Source organism: Anopheles nili, chromosome 3 (assembly GCF_943737925.1).
Source record: "Anopheles nili chromosome 3, idAnoNiliSN_F5_01, whole genome shotgun sequence".
NCBI classification, from domain to species: domain Eukaryota; kingdom Metazoa; phylum Arthropoda; class Insecta; order Diptera; family Culicidae; genus Anopheles; species Anopheles nili.
In genome coordinates, this window is record NC_071292.1 from 21,975,034 (window position 1) to 21,997,679 (window position 22,646).

Below are 22,646 nucleotides of genomic sequence, written 5' to 3' on the forward strand. Positions count from 1 at the left end.
TGAATTTATTGCCCGTTTTACTGACCCATCGTCCGACTCATCCACGAAGGTGTTTGTCTCCGTTCGATTGGTTCCGTTGCTGAACTGGGTTGTGGGTTCCATTGGCGGTTCGCTTGGCTCCATACCTGCCAGCTGGTCGTTGTTCTGAACAAGATAGTTTTCTGTAAGGTTGGGAAAAGAGATAGACCATTATCAATCGCTTCTTTTGCTGGAATCCACTTGTTGCAGGAGCACTTTCGTACTCTCTCAAACACCACGACTCTGTAGCAGCTCCGTTTGATCACACCAACCGTGAAGTTATCGCACATGAACAATTCAACTTGCTGAGTGTGCATTTTCATTAGTACCGATTGCATGCAAATGTTGCAATTTGGTGTTCATGCTACACCATTCTTACTGTACTCGATATAATACTTGAGGGTTAATAATGGTAATGTTGCTACTTTTCTATTTGTTTCAGATACAAAATGGTTATACCAAACATCCTGCCTAATGTACTACGACAACTATGGAGAGCGACAAACTACTCGTTAGTGTGGATAGGGTTTTTCGTCCAAAAATGCGAAGACTGATAAATTAACTCATTTTTCAACACATGCAAAAATTTAGTTGTGCTGCCAGATTTATGCCTGATTGAGTGATTTATGCTGTGTATTAGTGAAAAACAAAAGGGTATGAAACATCGTCAGGTAACCTGGCAATAGTTTCATTACGCTTTCGTGAAAATGAATACATTGTATCTCAGGCAAGTGTAACGACTTGTTGGAAAGATAGGTAGATAGAATGGTGACGAAAAAGGAAAGACAGGAGAGGATTAAATTTTAGTTATTAAATAATTCACGTAACGTAACTCAAACGATAACAAGAAAATAAAACCGACACATCCTTAGAACGCAAGACAGAATTAGCACAGTTTTGAGAGCAGTTAGGTTTTGAGAGCAGTACAGAAGAGGGACAGAGAGTTTTGAGAAGCATAATTTCTACGACAAAGAAAAATGTACAACATTCACCCATCGAAAAGATACCGAGCGTCGCAAGGAAAGGAGCGAAAACATAGACAATCGAAAGAACGGGTTAGAGATAGAGTGGCCAGCGGATAGAGAAAGAGAAGGTGCAAAGAAGAGGGCATTGTACAGGGGAAGAGAGTTGCAAATAGCAAGTGGACAGGTGGACAAGCACCGGGCAACAGTAGCAAAAAGAACGGCTAAATAACAAGTGTAAGTGGTTCTACATACTAATTTCGGTACTGTTTTCCGCCAGGCCCGATTCCATTTCGACAAGTACAGAGCCACCACCGGTGCTACGTATATCAGTGCTATCGCTGTTAGCTACGATCGCCTCCTGTTCGCCATCGTCACCGTCACCGTAAGCAAGATCGACCAACATATCTTCCACCACCTGTGGCGGTTCTTCATCGTCGATCAGCTCGCTGGACACTTGGGTCACGATCACCGCCACACCGGACGCGGAGACGATCGACGGAGGGTGCGATTCGTCGGCTAATGCCGTGTCCGGTTCCGGTTTGTCACCGGGGCGGTCGCTTTTGGGGACCGCGGGCTGGTTGCTGTTGGCATTACCTTTGAGGGGGATGGAAAAATTTGGGGTGGAATAATTTGGACAAGACACAAATTTTGAGCGTGTTATCTTTTCGATCAACCGATTAAAGCAGCGTGTGTGTATATAAGTGGAGTCGGGGATTTACAACATAAACAGGTACACCAACATCAATGCTCCACGTGTGGGTGATTTTTCAATCACACGGAGATGACCACACGAAGTACAACCAGCGAAGGGGACATGAAAGGATTTAAATAAGCGTCTCGATCTGCTTTACAGCGATCCGAGCATAGTTGACACGTTGATAACGATTGAAGAGAGGTCCAAAAGTAAATCATTACGACATTCAGTTTCAACCTAAACGAGAAAGTGCCTGTAGACCATTCGTAAACAGCACGATCTGCAGCATGTTCTAACCAACCGAAACGCAAAAACAAACAGTTGTTATGTACAATTTTGCATTCAGCACCATAAGAGCCTATGCTACCTAGAGCCGTGTGTTACTTCTTAACAAATCTACCGTCACCAAAAAGCAAGCATTTCAACAGGGGGTGTTGTGTGTTAGGGGGACTTCATTGATCCGCCTGCGGTTCTTTCACCTACCCTGCTCTACAGGACGAAAACAAAACGGTATAAATAACGTAAACCAATACTTTGCCAAACAACCAAGCGATGGAAATGAACGAGAACTGATACTAGAATACGAAACAAATGATGGAACTGAACTACACTTTAATCGTAATTTCCCTTCCAAGCAACAATTTTATACGCTCCCAACAAACGCAAACTGTCCTTTGCGGAAAGTTACGGAGGATGCATTGATTGGGTTTTTTTTAGGTTTTTATTAAGTGTTACAGCCACCTTGAGTGCCTTAGCGAAGGTATGATCAAGTGAAGTATATGTGTGTGCTAGCGAAAATCAGCCCGATCGTCATCGTCCAAAGCACGAGCGAGTGCATGTGCAGAGGATCTTTAACGGCTTTCCTATCACAATTTTCAGATGCAACGTTCGCACGGCCAAACATGATTTTTCCCTTTTCCTTCACACCAGCAGGTACACATACAACTTTACGACACCATACGCCACGAGGGACACGCGAAACGGATGATCGCAAATGGATGGCAAATGAGGTTAAATCGGGACAAGAATCGTGGGTTGCAGGACCTCCGTCACCGGATCTTCGCGAGATCCTCGAAAGAAATCGAAATCGAATTAAAATTAAAAAAAAATAATGCAATAATGGTGGGGCCACGGGTGGGGTGGGCGTGTGAAATTGGGTTCCATCGGGTGGAGGCGTTGGAAGGAAAAGGGACACTTAAAAGCTCATAGTCGGGCAGCGAGATGTGGAGGAGAGAAGTTGGGAGTGAGCTGGTGCGCCAAATTACCTGTTTCATCGTCATCGCTCAGCTCGCCCGCAGTTTCGTGCAAGGCCACATCTGACCCACTCGACGATCCCGGTCCCGTACGGATGGAGAAGTTGTTGCTGGTGCTACTGGAGGGTGGCTGGCCCGGTGGCGGTGGCGGCTGGTTGACGATTATCGACGGGCTGGCGTTGCCCTTCAACACGACCGTTTCGTCCTCGGTAATCGTAAGCCCTGTGGGCACCGGTTTTGTCCGAACCGTGCGCCGTCCGATGGAGGACGCGTGCTCTCGCTGGTGCCGTTGTTGCGGGTCTTCTTCGCTCTCTGAACTACTGCTGCCACCCACAATGAAGCGTTTCTGCGTGCCAGTGTTTGGCTCAGAGGACGGTGCCACTGTGTATCCTTCGAGGTCCTTTTCCTCGGGTGGAGAAGGATCCTCCAGCATGCTCGACGAACGCCGATCGTCATCGCTCGTTAGCTCGTAGTCATAATGCTCCTCCGTTATGATCACTAGGTTGCTGTTGTCGTCTTCGTCCGTGACCACACCACCTGCGGCTTGTTCCTTCTCCATCTTGGCGAAGTTTTCGGGAGACGTTTGCACGAAGATGAATTCGTCGATGTCACCGGAGTAGTCGGCCGGTACCTCAGAGATGTTGTTATCGGACGATATGATGACGATCTGTTCCGATTTCTTCTGGGCGGAATCGCCGGGAGTCGAGAGAGATTTTTCGTACGCCCGGGTACTACCACCGACGGAGAGTCCTTCGGCCACGGGATCAATGTGATCCAAACTGTAGCGCCGATCGTTCGAAACGTCCTCCAGGTTCAAGGAGGAGATCTCAATTTGTGGTTGGCGTGGTTCCGGTTCCGGCGTTTCCCACTCTATGTCACCCACGTTCGGTCGCTGGGCGACTGTTTTGTTGATCTTGATGTTGACCTTGGAGTGTTTCTTGATCGTTCGCACCATGCCACTCTTGTCCGTCTCCAGGTCCACCTCGAACCCTTCGGAGTCTTCATCTCGATCGCTGACCGGCATCGATTCGCTACCAGCCGGTCCCACCGCCACCGCAGCATCGTCTTCCTCGTCCTCGTCATGCGTGTCATGGTCTTTGATGGCCTGCTGAATGATTTCTTGTACGTCCTCGGCAACTGCTGACCGGAGTGAAGGAGTTGGAAGGGATGATCGTATGTTGAGCGTCGTGTGTAGGATTTGTTCGCGTTCGCCATGTGTGTGGCCATTGGTTTGATTCGGTTGTAAATCGTTCGATATTTTAAACAACAATATGGGACGGGCGCAAAAAGGGGAGTCAAAGGATGACATAAGACGAATATGACGAATTTATGATTAGTCGACGAGCAGTATGGATCCTCGGATGGTGATGGTTAACGGAAGGTTAAATAATAACAGATAAAGAGAGGAGGAAATGTTTCCTGACGAAAACATTTCATAAAGAGAAAACTGCTTTCAAGGAGCAAAGAAGAGCTAACTAAAAAGGGCGAAATAGATTGAGCAGAACGGCGACATCACAGTAAAAATGATGCTGTTGTTTGACAGACGATGTGCTGTTGAAAGGATCGGTGCATCGGTTCATTGGAAGTGCATCGGTTGACCGAGCAATGGCAGCAACACACTAGGGATAAATGATTCGGTATGACATCGTACATGAAATATGATGTCCGTTTGAACGGACGGACAAGAGCTTTCCTTTCATCTTTCAGTTAACCTTCAAAATGGTCGCTAAAAAGATGTTGATTTTAAAAATCAAGAAGCAGAGCGAGTTTTAACATACACACACACACGTACGCACGAAATGTGATCGACTACAAAGTAAAACGTAACTCACTCCCAACTACATCGTAGCAGAAACAGTCACCGGACTGTGATGTAAGTATATGATCTGAATGACATGTAAACGTAATATTTTTACCATGAAACAAAATACGAACTGAATGAAAGCAATACTATCGACATAAAAAGATACATGATGTTTTACAAACAACGTATACACAAGAAAACATAAAAAAACGAAAATAATTCACATAAAAATAACATACAGCATAGAACGGGTTTTCAACACACCAGTACGCGAAAAATATGCGCGTTTCAAGAATCCTTTTCCTTTGCATTTGATTCACATTAGTGGAAATCATCGAAGTGAGTATGAATCACTAGATTCCTTGAAGGAATCATTTAAACTAACTAGCAGAAACACGGCGTCTAGACCCACGCAAAATCTATCTATCTACATAACGCAAAACTGTACAGATTATCGAAACGCGATTCTATCACAAGGAAGAAATATTACACAATATTACACACACGGCACCCGCGGTTTTGTTCATTCAGAAGAAGAGAACAGCTAAAGGTAACGTTATGGGAACACAAAAAACAAACAACGAAATTGTCGGTCATAATAAAGAGATTCGTAACACTATCTAAGGTGAGAAGGGAAAACCTCATACCCAAAAAAAACGCGCCTTTAACACACTATGAGCAGGCAAGAGATACGGGAAAATAAAACAGAGAATTCGTACGAATTTACAAAAGTCGATACATTGTTATTAAGGGAACGCTGTTGTGTTTTCGGATACATTAATCCCAGGTCAGGGTACACATGAAGGTCAGACTGATGGTTGATTGACCTTTATAAAATGTGTTATGCGATAGTTTAACCATAAATTAAATAAATTGAGGTAAATTAACGAACATAACAAATCGTATTAAAAGAGGAAAAAAAAACCAGGCAATTCATAATTCGAATCAGGTTAAATAAAACGAATGCATAAAAACAAATCCGACTTGTAGAGAAAGGATCTACTACTGAACACAAAACATTTCTGCAAAAATTCCACAAAACAACTTTCACGAAGTAGTCGACAATAAAACAGGATTGTGAAAAATATGGTAAGAGGTCAGTTTTAAAATGCAAGAAAGGGTACGCATCGGGAATGAACAACAGACGAGCCAGGGAATTTAGAAAACAAAACCACCCGAACGAACGAACAAATAAAAAAATGGCTGTTAGCTAATGGTGACTTCCGACTTACCGTCGTTGCGCCCGTCGTCGACACCCGCCTGGCTGCTGTTCTGGCTGACTTGCGTACTGAAATCAGCCGGACTGGGCGGCGGAGTCGAGAGGTCTTCCTTTTTCATCGCAGCTATTCCAAGGATTTCGCTCTCACGGCGAATCTGCTGGAACGCTTCCGTGTTATCCGGCGACACCGAATCCGTCGGCGAGTCGTTATTCGTTGGTGACTGTTTGTGCTTCTCTACTGCCTCGTGTTCCTGCTTTTCTTCGGTCTGTTCGTGTCCGGATTCTGTGAAGGAGAGCATTCGAATCAATGTAGAACTGACTGGATTACGGATCAATGAAGTGTATTGCTTACCATGTAACATGCCGTTTCCAACTCCGTTTACCTTCGCAGGATCGATTTCATCGAGTCCGTTCATCGAACCGATCTGGCGCTGCGCCACGCGACGCTCGTACTCATCTGTCACCGGTTCCAAATTTGTGATCGATTTGTTCACAATGTCGGGCCGGTTGATTTTGATTAGGGCCTGCTCTAGCACATTGCCAGTCGCATCCTTGCCGGCCTGGCGCAACCACAACCGCAACATCACGACCGACTGCTGGGCCTCATCGTTGGGATATTCCGCTCGGATCAACTCCACGTCCGACGGAGCGATGTCAAGTTCGTCCGCCAACAATGGCCAGTCGGAACCGAGAAGATTGCAGATGTCCGTGATCTTGATGTCTGCCTTGTGTATGTCCCCGGTTGCGTCACCATTTTGGAAAGTGAAATTCAGCGTCTTGCCCCGGTTGGCGGCGGCGATGATGGCCTGCTGTTCGCTATTCAACACCTCCGTCGAGCTCTGGTCAAACTCGGAGGTCGTCTCCAGCTCGTCTCCACCCAAACTAAACTTCTCGGACGGGATCGTAAAGTTGAGCGTGCAAAGGGGCGTCTGAATCGGTTCGCCCTTTGCTACCTTCGGTTCGTTCATGAACGAGATGCGTCCCAGCAGATCGTCCAGACTGTTTTTGATTCTTACCGTGAACGTTAGACGGTTTTCTTTGAACGCGCTGAACTGCAGAGCGAGCTGTTCGCCTGATTTCATCACCGGAACAAGGTTGCCCGCGAACTCGAGATAGATCGTGCGTCCTTCGCACACCTCGATGTCCCGAGATTTCGCTATCTCCGTAAAGTGTTCCTGATGCTCGAGCGTTTTGTCCTCCTTGTCGTCCGTCATGCAGAAGACGCTCAGCTTCGCCTCGCTCTGATCGACGCGTTTCGCAAACACAACAAACTTCACCATGAATGGGACATGCGCCATCTGCGAGTACAGCTCTGTGGCCATCTTCGTCGCTTCGCTGATGTTGCGACAGTCCATCAACCAGAACCGGGCCGACACGGTTGTCGTGAAGGAAACGCAATCATTCACGAATGTGAGTGGCGTCGATCCGGTCACATCCTCCCAAACGGCCTTGTTCTGGCCACCGGTGATCGAACACAGCAGACGTAATGTCGGCGCATTGCCCGAATACTGATTGATCATACCCGAATTGTACGCCTTCGGTGCAGGCATGCTGAGCGTGATCGCCTTGTGGAATTTACGACGACGTGGCTCCACCGTAACGACTGGGGACACCGCCACGCTACGTCCAAGCAGATTCGCCGTGGTATTCATATCGATCGGTTGGGCCTGCAGTCCAACGCGTATCTTCTTCGTGAGCGCATTCTGCGGGAAGATGGCCTGTACTTGCGGTACAGCTGAAGCGGAAACTGTTCCACCTTCCGGTCCGATTGCGTGCACTTCCTGCCGTATGCGAGACACAACTGAGAAATAGTGCGGGAAATCATTGGTTACGACGCGTGTGATGCGGTTCGTGTGAAGATCCTCCAGGAAGTTCAGCGTATCGCCCTTGAACGTTTCATTCAGCACCTCGTGGATGGCTTCTTCGCTGTCGTAGAGTGTATGCTCGCGCCAGGTTTCCCCGTTATCGGAGCGCAGGATGATGATTTCGCGCTCCTTTTCGCGTAATGATGCAAAGTGTGGCACCTCGAGGATGACGGGCCTGTGAAACACGAAATAATCGGTCAATAAAAAGCTGCTATGATCATTGTGGATAAATTACTACGATCACTTACCCAAGGAACTTGGCGCCAACCGGGGCCAGCTCGAGAATGCGGCTTACCAGAGCCTCACCTTCCATCAGCGGTGGTCCGTTTATGACGCGTTGCGATGAGGGCTTTACGTAACGACACGTGATTCTCGTTGGTTGTGCTGCCGATCGTGGAGGTACGATCACTCGTACACCACTGTGACGGCAACCACGCATAGCACCACCACGGGCGTCGACGAGGAAGGACACCAAAAATCTGCACGCCGTGAGTCGTGGGATAGACGGAAGAATAATTAATTAACTCGGTTGCCAAACAAATCTACACCGGATCGATCAAACAACAATCGAGCTAGTTCCGGAGTATGTTACACTCTCTACAAGTTTACTACGATGAACATGAATGAGAATGTATGAGCACTGGGGGATTTTATGATTTTATGGCCAGATATTTATTTCGAACAGTGTAAAACACGGACAACCGCCACCACATTTAAAAAAAAGAGAGAGCTATTGAAAATTAAACATATTACTTGTCTTGGGAAGTTTTCGAATTTGTTTAACAAAGATTCATTAACAAAATATCAATTCAATAGAAGTTATTATTATGCTGAGAATTTAACATCTTGACAGGTTTTATCTAATATTATCAAATCATTTAATGATAGGAAAACGGATCTGTAAATGAACATTAACGAGCAAAATTAATATGAACTTTAACAACTATATTTTAGAGCATGATTAATGGTATATGCATGCGGTTACATATTTGATCAGATATCAAAACCATTAACTACACTTAAAACAAAAACTAATATGAGTTAACGCTACACAAACCAACCCAAACAACAAATACACAAATCAGCAAAATTATTCAAAATTAGATAATGTCAATTGCGAAAAAAAATTAAAAAAAAAAAACAGAACAAACAGAAGCAAAACAAATTTTGGTATACCTTTCCCTACACATCGGAACAAACTTTTTCTGATAACCACAGTACAATTTGGCTAATCGGTCGATTGTCAACGACAGCGCATCGCTGCTTTGCGATCTGTGGATCAAATTTTGGATTGTTTTTTTTTGTTTTTTTCATTTTTACGAATATCACGTCCATCGTTGATAGTGGTCAATCATGGATGCCGATGAGGAGGAGGAAAACGGGAAGCGGGATTGATTTTCAAACATATCCGTAGCAAAACGCGAATACAATTTTATGTGTTCGTGTTCCATACGACAGGCGGTACAGTTTGTGAGTGAAAATGCCAACCAATGCACACGAAAAACACACATCGATAGGTAACAGAAAAGCCGGTTCCGCCGCACACCCGAGAAACGGAGCGATGGGATGAAGCCAAAGTTGTCGTTCGAGGTTATGAAAATAACGAGGAAATGCGAGATGTGTTTATGTTGGTTTTGCACACCAAAATCAACGTGAACGAAAAAAAAACAAATGTTTATGAAGAGGGATGCATGAAAATTGGGATGTTGGAAAAAGAAAAAAAAAAGAAAAGAGAACGGTTTCCAAATTAATACAGCACGTTTACACGGATGATCGTAGTAAATGGCAATGGTAAAGAAATTGCGTTTTGTTTAAGCACGATTCGTAGTGCTTTAAATAATGCACCCAATAGAGAGTGCAGAAAGGGTGATGATGACGGCACTATTATATCATCATGACACAATCATGGTTGTACCTGTTCTAAGCGACTATGCCAATATTAAATGCCTCCACTTACTATCGAGCTAATCATTATTGTAATCGGTTAGTTGATATCTATCTATGTTCACATGATTCAGGCCCTTCGATATGCTTCCTTATATCACTCAAAACCACACTGTTAGAGTGCAAACTGTTAAACATGTTAAATAGGAAGCTTCTAGAGAATGTTCTTATGTTCTACTCAAAAATATTGGCAACACTTGGCTTTTATATACCTAAAACCTACTCACGACTCGTGCACCTAAAAGACAACATGTGCTTCAACATAAATCATTTGATGTAATTAGAAGATTGTTAAAATTAACTAATAATTTAGGAAAAAAATAAATGATTTTTGCGATGAAAATAATCACCAGCAAAAGACTGATGGAGCCGCATGGTACTTCATGTTTTAATAACATGTGTAAACATAGTATTACAAATGGTGCCTCATGTTTTAACAACATGTGTAAATATAGCATAATAAAAAAATATTTAGAATTATATAGAGCATTTAAAAATCAATTTATCTAAAACAAGTACCGCAAGTAGTAAAAGGGTAATGGAGCCGCATGGTACTTCATGTTCAAGTAACATGCGCGAACATTGCACTCCAAATCATTACAAAAAAAATATTTAAAAAATTAAAAAAAAAACACCACAACCCTCGAAAAAATGTGCTTTATATCGCAACTGTACAAATATTGCAAACATGTTCATGCACATAACTTTAAAGTCAGCAACATCACAAGGTCACTTGACCAAGGGTGTATTCAGATCTACGATAAATGCGACTGGTTGACTGGTACTGAGCAGACAAATATTGTTAATGAATGAATGGCATCGAAAACTATGCTCCTAAATACTATATCATACTGAGCTGAGTTGAAGTATATATTACAAAATTGCGAAATGGATATTGTTAATAGCTATAAAGCTAAAAGTTCAAATGAGTGATTTGCCTTATATCTTACATTTAGCTTCGAAAAATGATTTACCAATTCGTGAAATAGTATTTTTACATATGGAAATAGCTACATGTATGATGGATGTACCGCTCGTGGCTTTTGTGAGAATATTTAGTCTATAAAACAAATTCGATCACACACTGCGCGAATGTGCACAAGCAAAAAAGAAGAAAAAAAAATAGTTAAACCTAAACCACAAACCACCGAAAGCGTTCGATTTCATCTAGTCGCGAACGATGAAGCAATCGATGATCGTTTTTAATTTAGCATTTTTACGATCGTTTCTTATTCGTAAGATCTTTGACCTGGCTTCAGAAGGTGATCGTAAAAAAGATGACGAACTAAAGTAAATGGCCCCATAGCCTAGCACCCCTAAAGCGCCAACTACAACAGCACCATCGAATGCGATCGTTAATTGTGATCGAACGAACGACGAGAGCCATTAATCTTGACAGATGGTTCGAATAATCGAACGGCTGAAGATGTCACCTAGAGCTCATGCCCTTTTCTACTTACCCAAGGTGGATCGGTTTGCGGGTGATGTTAACATTGTCCGTCACGGTGATGTCAAGCGGGTTGGGCGTATGGGAGCGATCCATGGCCGACACGGTGTAGTTCTCGGCCCGAGAGATGATCTTCTCCAGGTACTTATCGTCCTTCAACGGATCGATGCTCATGTTGGTGAGGTTTGTATCGTCAAACTGCTTGTTCTCGTCGCTCGTCATATAGTTGTACTGCTGCTGGTCGGACATGATCGGATCCTCACCTGGTGATGCCGGGGACAGAGCGGGCAAGAGAAAGCAAATAGAAAACCCATTACTATGCATGAAGGATCGTTCCCCAACCGAACACTCGAGATGGCGTGCGATGATCGCGAAAGATGCACTGGCGCACACGTTTTTCGCGCGCTTGGGTGCTGATATGAAAGGAGGAGTTGTCACACCGAACGACACTGAGGGCGCCCGCGGCTCCAGGGCGTCGCTACTCATCACTATCGGTGCTTGACACTCGTTCGATGCGATTACGATTGCGAAGTGAATGAAGCATGATTAATCGCGGCAATGCTTATCGATTGTAAGTGCGATGTGATGATGTGATGGCGACATTGGTGAAGTTGTCTCTGTTGATTGCACCTCAACGAGATACCGAGCACAAACATCTAAGTCTACCTTGGATGGCTACAAGTGTTCTAAAAACTATCACTACCGTTTACCGACCGAACGTCACAACCCAACAACGGCCGGTGTACTAGCTACAACCGCAAGGCATGCGTCATTCGAAACCCCAATTCTTGTGCAAACCACTACTGGCTACTGGTCGGAACGGGCATCTCGGTAAACTGACACTTCCCGCGCGAGAAACGATGAGCTACTGACGATGCCGTGCACTACCGCGTGATCGTCGTGAAAACTCCCACAACAACCGAGTATCACGTCAATGTATATGCACAACCACGGGCACGCACTTTTCACGGAGGAGACGCCGCGGGTAATGCACTGAATATAGAGCAACCAGCCGCTCTGATCGACAGGCAGCAAGTGACAGACGACGCGCGGGAGTGTACGAACGAACGTACGGCGATCTCTTTTTATCTTAAAACCTACAGCCCTCCTTCACTACTGACCGGGTATTCTGACCAAAAAAAAAAAATTGGTAGACACACTCTCACACCAAGCGAGCAGCATCCATTCCCTCGCGGTTTCCTGGGAAGCACTCGTGTGCGAATAACACACGAGTTGTGGTGTTTACACCGCACGTGTGGCTCTTAATTTCCTTCAAAACTTCCGATCGGTCGAGATTGAAACCGAACAGCAAAACGGGTCTGATTACAAAGCGGCACCACTTGCGATTTGAGCAAATATTCAACAATACGCGCCACACATGTTCGTCCAGGGTGCACTATTACGCGCTAGCTATAAATATTGGCTTTTATTGTGATGACTCACAAGCGATCTTGTACTACTTTATTGCCGTTTGCAAGCGGTTCACTAGAAAACATGGGTTGGGCGGAAACAAACATGCTTCTTTCGCGGGGTGCATTTCGAAACCTTCGTTTGGTTGGAAAAGAAAGAAGGAACCTCCTCTTAAGGAAAATAATTCACTAAGTCAAGCAGCGACAACGAGAGCAGCGTGTTCGAAGGCGTAACGATCAACTTCCCACCGTCACGTCATCGGCTCACGCGGGATGTTGCCGCGAGTTCAAAGAGAAAATGTATTTTTATCCACCCAAAACACCGGCGAATACGGGGCCACAGTACGGGGCAGTTTGTACCGAGGGGTGTCTCGCATCGATGCAACACTCCGACCAGGCACGGCTTCCAAAAAACGCCAGAAAGGAACTGCCAAATTTTGGGACTAAAATGACGGAAAATACTAAAAAAACCACACATACACACATACATACGCCATCCCACCCCCGTGCTATTGCGATGAAGGTGCCGGGGTCTTCTAGAGGCGGTCTATTTCCGCTCATTTTTCAATTGAGAGAATCATAGGCAAGTAAACGTGCACGCGCGCGCCTGCTCCTTTGCTTGGCCGCTGCTCATCGTTAGCCCGTGCTCTTTGACATCGGAACTCGGTCCAGGAGAGCGCAGTAAATGTCTCTTCCGGTAAGTCGCCGACCGTGGACCTTCAGGAGGGCGAAAGAAACACCGCCCCGGCTCCAAAGCGTTCGCTTGCATCGGGTGCATCAGCAAACCCAATGGTAACGGCTGCCCAGTGGCACCGGCTGTTTATTTATAGCGAACGAAACCGAATCGCAGCCGGAGCGCTACTACTACTGCTGCTGGCACGAGATTCCATTTCCAACCAACCGTCGGGACACGGGTTGCGACGGCGGTTGCGAAGGGACGAGCGTGAACAAGCCACAAACTGCATTCCACAAATTATGAACTCCAATGCATGCACGGTTGGAAATGGACGAGTGGCACGCAAACGGAGCGCACGACGATCGACGCTAGCGCAAGTCGAATGCGCTTCCTCATTTACGCAATGCGTGCCTGTGTCGAAGTGACAAAAATGATTATCCAAAAAACAAACCGCAGCGCCGAAACGCCGCGAACACAGTCAGACTATGATAAATTACATATGTCCCAGTTTTTGTGAGGATCTGTGAACGCGGAGACGCCGTTTCTGTCGGTGCCCGATCGAAGAAGCGATCGGAAAACCCCACGTAAGGCGATTGGGCGGACGAGCGCGAGTGAGAGACAGCATTTAATGTCCGCTTGGTTTATGGTGGAAAGTCTTCCAATCGCTCTAATTTATTCCGTGTGAGGAGGTGGTGCTGACATGGTTATGCCGCGATCGGATCGTAAAGGTGGAGGAACGTCCAGGATCGCGTTTAATTATAAGCATTGGAAGCGATGTTATTTCTAGCCGTTAGAGTCTTACGCCACAAAAACAATCATTTTCTGACGACTTTCGAATGTAAACTAAGCGTAAATTGAGTCTCACCTAAATTATTAGATGATTTGGGAGCTGATTGAGAAGAGAAGTTGTAATATAAAAGAAATTGGACAAACGGATTTCTTGAAAGAGAAAAGAAAGGTATTTCCATTCCTACCACACAAGAAGCAAACCGTGTTAATGGCACGCTAACGTCTCCTCGCTTTCTTAATTTAATAATTGACCCACCCGGCCGCACTCGTCGGCGTGGTTGTGTCCTTTGCCTTGCACACTGACCGAAAGATCCACTTCGCGAACCACTTCAGTGCGCAAAGCGCGCCAGAACTCAAGTACTTACACAATCACCCGCAAAACGGTCACCGGGTGTTATCACTCTCGATGGTGGCCGGCTGCGGCACAAACGCTTCGTTTGGTCAAATTGTTCAATTCGTTTCAAACCGCGTGTAGGGCAGCAACGAAAAAAAAAGTCGCACACTACCAACACTGCAAAACCTCCTTATGTAGGCTTATGTAGGCCGGCACCCTGAGCCACGGTCGGGGTGGAATGAATTGATTGACCACCCCCTGCTTTTTCTCTCTCTCTCTCTGTCACACAAATACACACCAGACTATTTCCGCCCTTAGCACACTGGCGGGGCGATTCACAATGTGTCACAATATGCTGGCGGTCGGGTGTTCCGTCGTCCCCCAACCTTGCGGGGGAAAACAATCAAACTGGCGAATAAACGATAATTAGTGGCATGTGTTCCCTTTTTTTTCCACTAGCACGTTTCGTCTCACCGCGCGAGTCCGGCTCCCGGTGGCCACGTGAATAAACACAAACACACGGATCTAGCTTCTAGCTTTGTGCTGAATATGGGTTGGAATTTTTATGCAAAAACCTCCCTGCAGAAGAGAACACAAATCGAGAAGAAGGAGGGCGTCTAACCTGGGGGCTAAAGAAGGTGCCGAAGGTGGTTATTCGAGACGACCATTCGCCACGATCCGATTTCGAGCGGCCGGTGTTGAACTGTAGGCTGGCTTTTCCGGAGAAGGACAAAACACGACCAACCGGACACTACGCGAGACGACTACTACGGACGCCACCGAAACCGATCCCAACTGCTACCCCGTGCGTGCGTGCGTGCGTCCGCTACTGACTGAAGTCCTAAAAAGACTAGCTCGCACTCATGCCTGTAGTGCCATGCGGCGTTTCCACGAGAGATGTGGTTTGCATGTTTCACCCTTGAGTGTTTTGAATTTGGCGTTTGTTCTCGCTCTAATTTACCCGCCGCGGAATGTACTAAGAACACCCGCGGCGTGAGTGACCGGGTGAGCGTGAGCTAGTGAGTGAACCTAGTTAGTGAGTGATTTAGAACACACGCGCGCCTGCTATTTATGATCGATGCATGGAATGGGACGACTTTCACACAGTGCTGCCTCTACGCTATGGATGGTACCGCGGCAGGAAATAAGAGAACCGAAAAATGAGGCAAACAGGACTGAGAAAAAACGTCGAATACTACTCGAAATGTGTGAAACACACACACACACACACTGCGTCGAATGTACGCGAATGTGATTGAATGAATGGACACGAGATCGAATAGCGCGCGGTGTCCTTTCATGCAGGACGTAGAATGGACGGTACGGTTAAGGACGTTCCCGTGCCGGTGATGAGAAACGGAACTAAAACAACACACCAAACCAGAACCAGAGCAATTCTACGCGCGAAAACGAACGAACCCATCCTCACACCCCGGGAGCGAAAACCGGGTTGTTGAGCGCGCGTGTTAATGGGACGACTAGGTAGGGGTGTGTATGTTTCGGCCTTAGGGCGGGACACTGCAGGAGGAGGGAGGCGTCTGATTAGGGGGTGGAAGTGAGTTTTCTGTTTTTGTTTTGGTGTGAGTAGCTGAAGCTGATTAGTTTTCACGGCGAACTTACGTGTGTAACGCATTTGCGATTGATAGTACTTGATAGCACCGCTGCCACCGTACAATTGCTGCGCCTGCAATAGGGCTTTCACGGCGGTCGCTGGGGGCGGTGTGCCTCCTTCGGGCCCTCCGGGGACGAATGGCGAACGCCATGCGAAACAGTGGGTGCGGACAGCGGACAGTAAAGGGGGTGGAAAAGGGGGGACATTTGCAAGGAGATGCGGAGCGTTATGCGGTACCGTTTCGTTATGTTTCCCGAGCCACAGTCGAAACACGTTCCGAATATGGTGAGGTTTTGTTTTGTGTTCATGGCGCGTATTTTTCAGCACACGAAGCCCACAACAAAGGAACGAGGCCACGCGGGTGTGCGAGATTCGGTTGCCGATTTTGGCGCATTTCGCGTGGGCCGGAAAAGCGTCCATTGAAGGATTCGAACCAGCGCCACAACCGTGGCAGTGGTGCATTGTTTAATTATTTCCATATTGAACATAAGTGGGGGGGAAGAAACCGGCAGAGTTATTAAAAAAAAGAGGATAGAAGAAAGTAAATAGGGATAGAAAGAAAGAGATAGTTAGAGTTACCAAGTGAGAAATTATTGAAAAGTTGAAAGAGAATAAAAGAAAGAAAGCACTAGTATAGCAACTTTGCGGTAATTTATCTCATTAGTAAGCAAAACCGGAAACGAAACATAATGCCACCGAAGGCTCTTATTAGCGCGCCAAAAAGTCACGAAAGAGGCAAGCAAAAACAGGAACAAATCATGGCACTTAATTCAGCTAACTTCAGCTCATTGCCCACAAAGAACGTCCACGAAATCACCCAAAACATAAGCCCTGTCTAGTTGGGGAACCCACAAAAAGGTTTCTAACAGCGACGAATTTGAGTCATTCTTCGATTCGAACGTAACTGTTCGATAGAGAAGGTAACGCTTGCAGACCGACGAAAATGCGAAATTTACAACTCACAAAAAGCAACAAACCTCGAAGGAGCAAGCAACGGAACACAGATACGGATAGTTGCGCTCACGATTATCCCAGGCGCAATTTACAAGCGTAGCCAAACGTAAGTGAAAGCCAAACGGTTCATCCACGAAAACGATCATCAACTTACCTTCGTCTTCCGAATCGGAGAGGAACGTCTCGTGGATGGTTTCCGGTCCGACGATCTTGAACTTCTCATCCACCGTCTGCGTGACGCTTGTTTCCGTGACCACCTTCAGCGTTTCCACAACCGTGATGTATCCCAGCTTGTCCGCGATCGAAAGTGCCGTCTGGCCGCCGTTCGTGACGGCTTCCGGGTTGGCCTTGTTCTTCAGCAAAATGTTGATGATCAGTGTGTGACCCTGCTGGGCGGCCTGATGCAACGGCGTGTGGCCAATGTTCGTTTTCATCTCGATATTTGCGTCGTTCTCGATCAGATACTTCACCATACCAGCCTGACCGAAGTGGGCAGCCACGTGCAGCGGCGTAAAGCCAGTCTTCGTAACCGGATCGATACGTGCCTTGTGATCGAGCAACGTTTCTGCGATCGTTACGTGATCTTCCTGCGCGCACAGATGCAACGGTGTTAGCCCGTTCTTGGCGGCATGGTTCGGATCGGCACCGTTGTTCAGCAGCACCCGAGCCATATCACTGTGGCCTTCCTGGGCGGACAGGTGTAACGGCGTGAAGCCCGTTTTGCTTTCCGCGTTTGCGTCCGCCTTGTACTCGAGCAGCGTGGTGGCGATGTTCAGCTGGTTCTTCTTCGAAGCGATATGCAGTGGCGTGTGGCCGTTTTTAGCCGGCGAGTACGGCGATGCACCCTTCTCGAGAAGCAGTAGAGCCACCTTCTGGTGGTCGTAGTGGCTAGCGACGTGCAGAGGCGTCACACCATTCTTACCCTGCACGTCGACTTGGGCACCTCGTTCCAGCAGCAACTGGGCACACTTGAGGTTGCCATACTTGGCGGCAAGGTGAAGCGGCGTAAAGCCCTTCTTTGTCACCGCCTCGACATTGGCTTCGTTGTCCAGCAGCAGGGATGCTACTTCGTCCTGACCCTCCTTAGCTGCGATGTGCAGCGGCGTGTAGTTGTCCTTGGTAACGGCATCGATCTTGGCGCCGTGCTGCAGCAGCAACATCACGATCTCCATGTTACCGATCCTACAAGAAACCAATCAGAACCAAGATTATAAAAAAATAAGCAAATGCGAAGAATGATAAATTGGTCATACCGTGACGCAACATGGAGAGGTGTCTGATCTTCGCGTGCTTGTGCATTCACGTAGGCCCCGTTTCGTAGCAGAATGCGAATGATGTCCGTTTGCTTAGCCCGTGCCGCCAGATGGAGTGGCGTCTCACCTCGCACGGTCGGAATATCCGGGCTGGCATCGTGCTGCAGCAGGTATATGACAATGTTCATGCATCCCATGAAGCTGGCCACGTGCAGTGGCGTCAGACCGCTCTCCGTCGTTGCCCCGATCGTTGCACCATGATTCAGCAACAGTTCTACCACCTTTATGCGGTTCTTCTTGCAGGCGATATGCAGTGGCGTGAAACCGTTTAGGGCGCGCGCATTTGGATCCGCATTTCGGTCCAGCAACAGCTTCGCCACCTTCACGTGACCACAGTGGGCGGCGACGTGCAGGGCGGTCAAATAGTCGATCGTTATGTCGTCGACAGGGGACTTGTTCATCAGCAGAATGCGTGCCGCACTAACATGTTCACCCTGGGCTGCCATGTGCAACGGGGCAAGACCGTTTTTGGTTTTGGAAATGATCTCCGCACCGTGCTCCAGCAACACCTCGATCACCTGATCATGACCGGAACGTGCGGCACAGTGCAATGGCGTCAATCCGTCTCGGGTGATACTGTCGATGCGGCCATGTTTCTCAATCAGCAGCCGCACCATGTTCAGTTTACCCCACTTGCAGGCCACGTGCAACGGTGTGATATTGTGCTTGGCGGTGAAATTAACGTCGGCACCTTTCTCGATCAGCAGTTGGGCGACGTTTATGTTGCCGTAGTGGGCGGCGATGTGCAGTGGGGTAAAGCCACTCTTCGATGATACATCCGGATTATGCTCGTTCTGAAAGACAAAGTTACGGTCAATGATTATTAATTCTTTTGGAAAATCAACGATCCTAGTCGTTGCCCCGCAAACATAATTTCACTAGCAAGCATGACCTATCTATCACAAAAAGTTTTGACTGTTTACTGTCTTCATCACACGATAACTTTTAGTCAGAATGTATCCAAAGAATCATAGCACATTAATCGTTAACCACCTAATATATCGGTTCCGGCTATAGTGATGCTACCCTGCCCTACTGATGTACGTCTATCATCACCGGCTCTGATTCTCACCTCCAACAGCAGCTTCGCCGCCTTGACGTCATCCTTTTTAGCTGCTATATGCAGCGCTGGTAATCGCACCTTTCCGCGAGTGTCACTCTCAAGCAGCACGGCTACTACTTTATCGTGACCTTGCTGCATCGCCACGGCCAGCGGCGTGAAACCATCCTACGGGTGTGAATGAAGAAAAACGGAGTGCGACGTTTAGTGCAAAGCCATGTCAGGAAGCGAGCGTGTACAGTGGCGTGACCCTACCTCTGTGGCGAGCGCCGGATTAGCACCCTTTGCGAGTAGATAATTTACACACTCGTCGTGGTTTTCCTGCGCGGCCATGTACAGTGGTGTAAAGCCATTCTGGGACTGTACGTTCACCGACGCGTTGTACTGTAGCAGCAGCTGTATGATATCCTTCTGGCCTGCCAACGATGCGATGTGGAGTGCCGTGTTTCCCTTCTTAGTGGCGTTGTCGACGAGAGCTCCACGTTTCAGCAACTCGTTGACGATATCGTAATGGCCGTCCTTAGCCGCAAGGTGCAGTGCGTTGAGACCGTTCTACAACATTAGATTAAAAAAAACGAATCAGAAAACGTGAGATACTACGGGCGTTTTGGCGCTAAGAAGCTTTATTCGTCGTACCGTATTGCACGTGTTGATGTCGGTCACCTGACCTGTTTCGAGGTACTCTATGAGCTTCTGAAGATCGCCCGCTCGAGCTGCCCGCAGGAACGCTGTGTTTGTGTCATTCTGCAAGTGAAACAGGAAAAAGAACGAAGATGATCGTGCATTAATGATCTGTCACAAATGGATGGTGGTTGGGATGAAATTTATTTCGCGCTACTCGACATACGTTCACACCTTGGCCAAGACGATGACTTTAGGAAGATGTTGCTCTGTCAAGATGCTATCGTTAACTGTGCCGATCATGATCATGTGCAAAGTAACTATTTTCAGTCAGGATCGTCCATAAATAAAGCAGAGAAACAAGACTATTCCATATTACATTTTTTTTAATTTACACAACCGGTACTAGCTTGCATTGGATCTCTGTATGATCGTGTCCTAGTTTATCGCCCTTTCGCACGAACAGTCAATGCATTCACCTTCTTCTAAAAGTTGGGGCAATCTGGCTCCAACGAACGCACATTAAGAACTGCGGCTGGCATCAACAAATATGCGCAGACACAAATGAACGAAGCTGATTTCCACGTGCGCCGATACAAAATCTTCAAAACAGCGCACCGAACGCGTCTCTTCAATTCGTTAGAATGGGAGCAAAAGGTTGGCTACTTTCGATACCGGCCGGGAATTGACGCCGTTGCTCGTATGGACGAGATTCAGAGCGTCTGGTTCCCATCACCGATCGCCCGGACCGACTTTGGGGGTAAATGTTTGTGTACACGATTGGGATCTATTATTTTTCACTTTCTTGGCGCTTTCCATCGCCACCGATGATCCTATTTTCGTGCCGAACGGGTCGATCTTGAGCTGGAACTTATAGTAACAAGCTGTGCGCTGGTGGCGTTCAAAGCTCCTCAAGGAAAAGGAATCAAAATTGATGTCGTGGTAAGTTTTATTTTCTCTACAAACATTTTTACAATACTGAAGGTTGCTCTTAACTTTGATAACCTTCAGAAAGTTTTAATAGGTTCTTGGTTGGTATAGTTTAACTTCTTTTCAAAATATAATCCACTCAAAAGGCCTTACAGGTGGCTGTTTTATGCTCCAAAAATGCACTGAAACATTATTATTGTTATTATTCCTCCATCTGGGTATTCTCACATGTCTCGTATTACCGCATATGGACTGTTCCAGATTGTTTCCTCTGTCACTGGCTTGGTTGCTTGCCCCATTCACCGTGCCAGCGACACATGCGACAAGTCTCGAGCCGTAAATCACAATTTCATGCCGCGAATGTGACGTTCCAGAAAAATAATTGGGCGGCACGACATATAAACATATTTATGACAAGTACTGCGCGCGCCCGTTGATGCCTACATAGTTAAGCACCTCCGATGTGATCTGAATGCATATTACACGTGGATTCAGCCACGTCGAATCAGACAAACGCGCGGGCACAAGCAACTGTAGTGAATTTCCCCATCCAGGAACGTTTTAAAATGAGAGCAAACGACGGTGTGCTTCGAAGGAATGGACAATCGAAAAAATTACGCGCCAGTTCTGCGCCTGCGACTCCCGAAATGGTCCGAAATCCAATCTGCGCCGGTTTACGAGTGCTTTCACTTGCCTGGTGGATGCTTTATCCCGCGTTGCATCATGGTGGTTTTTTGGTACGGAGAAGAGAGCGCGAATGACCGCGCCGGGAGGTGATTTAAGATTAAGAAGAAACGCTCAACAGATCCCCCCTCGCGATGCAAGCATGGTGAAGTTATGACCCCATTAATCCCTCCCTTTTATGCCCGGTGGAATGGGAGAGCCTGCATTAAAGTGAATGCGATTCTCAAGAGTCTATTTCCAGGCTATTGCTGGGTATGGGCGGAAAGATTTTTAAACTTGACGAAGAAAGTATGGCTGAAACTATCAACTATCAGCTGCTCAAAAATGGAGGTTCAAAAAGAAGGTTAAACGAAATTGCTCACTAAAACCCTCCAATTTATCGTGGCAGGGTATCACACGACATTCATTTCCATTCGACGGTAGACCCGCTGAGGGAAAAAAAATAATTGGTTTAAAAAAACACACAAAAGAGTAATAATGAGCGCGTCCATCGGAAGCATCTCACATTACATCGAGCTGCAGGACAGCGTCCACGGTGAACATCACCTTTTTGGAACGATCTCACGGTGTACGTGATTCTCGTACGATGCTCGTCTCTGGCACACAAGTATGATTCTTGTGAAATGAACGACACGTCCCAACACGTACCTTCGGTCTGATCGGTAATTGAAAGTACGTCCGATAAGGCAGGAAATTGGAAGACCGTCAGACAGACTTCACAGCTTGTGCACGTACTCCAAGGCAAAACCTTCGAAAGATGAATATCGGCCCAAGCCGTGGCAGGAATGTGACAGATTAGCTCGTTTCAACGTGAGCCTTCCTAATTAACGCACGTGTAAGTTACCATATTGGGAATGGTAAGCTCGCTTGTTCGAGAAAGTGTCGTTACGGGTGTCATTCCAAAGTTGAGTGCGTTGCCATTTAATCAAAACGTAGAGATACTTATTAAAATAGAAATCAGGCTCTTTGGATTTGCGTTAGCTTTGGGTCACAATGTACTATATAAATATAAGCTTTTTTAACCTAACTTAAACAAACAAAATCGAACGTTACAA

General features: G+C 46.7%; 1 protein-coding gene across 1 annotated transcript in view; it reads right to left on the bottom strand.

Moving 5' to 3' along the window:
* Positions 1-22,646, bottom strand: part of LOC128727156 (ankyrin-3-like) — a 52,940-nt gene that overhangs the window by 2,389 nt on the left and 27,905 nt on the right. Inside the window, exons 2-15 of the mRNA XM_053821033.1 lie at positions 19,993-20,100; positions 19,612-19,908; positions 19,369-19,524; positions 18,237-19,090; positions 17,138-18,165; positions 16,038-16,154; positions 11,223-11,472; positions 8,995-9,090; positions 8,067-8,297; positions 6,306-7,993; positions 5,967-6,236; positions 2,943-4,070; positions 1,236-1,577; positions 26-161 (exon numbers count right to left, since the gene is read on the bottom strand). Coding sequence (XP_053677008.1) covers positions 26-161; positions 1,236-1,577; positions 2,943-4,070; positions 5,967-6,236; positions 6,306-7,993; positions 8,067-8,297; positions 8,995-9,090; positions 11,223-11,472; positions 16,038-16,154; positions 17,138-18,165; positions 18,237-19,090; positions 19,369-19,524; positions 19,612-19,908; positions 19,993-20,100 — 6,701 coding nt within the window. The remainder of the gene's footprint in view (positions 1-25; positions 162-1,235; positions 1,578-2,942; positions 4,071-5,966; positions 6,237-6,305; positions 7,994-8,066; positions 8,298-8,994; positions 9,091-11,222; positions 11,473-16,037; positions 16,155-17,137; positions 18,166-18,236; positions 19,091-19,368; positions 19,525-19,611; positions 19,909-19,992; positions 20,101-22,646) is intronic.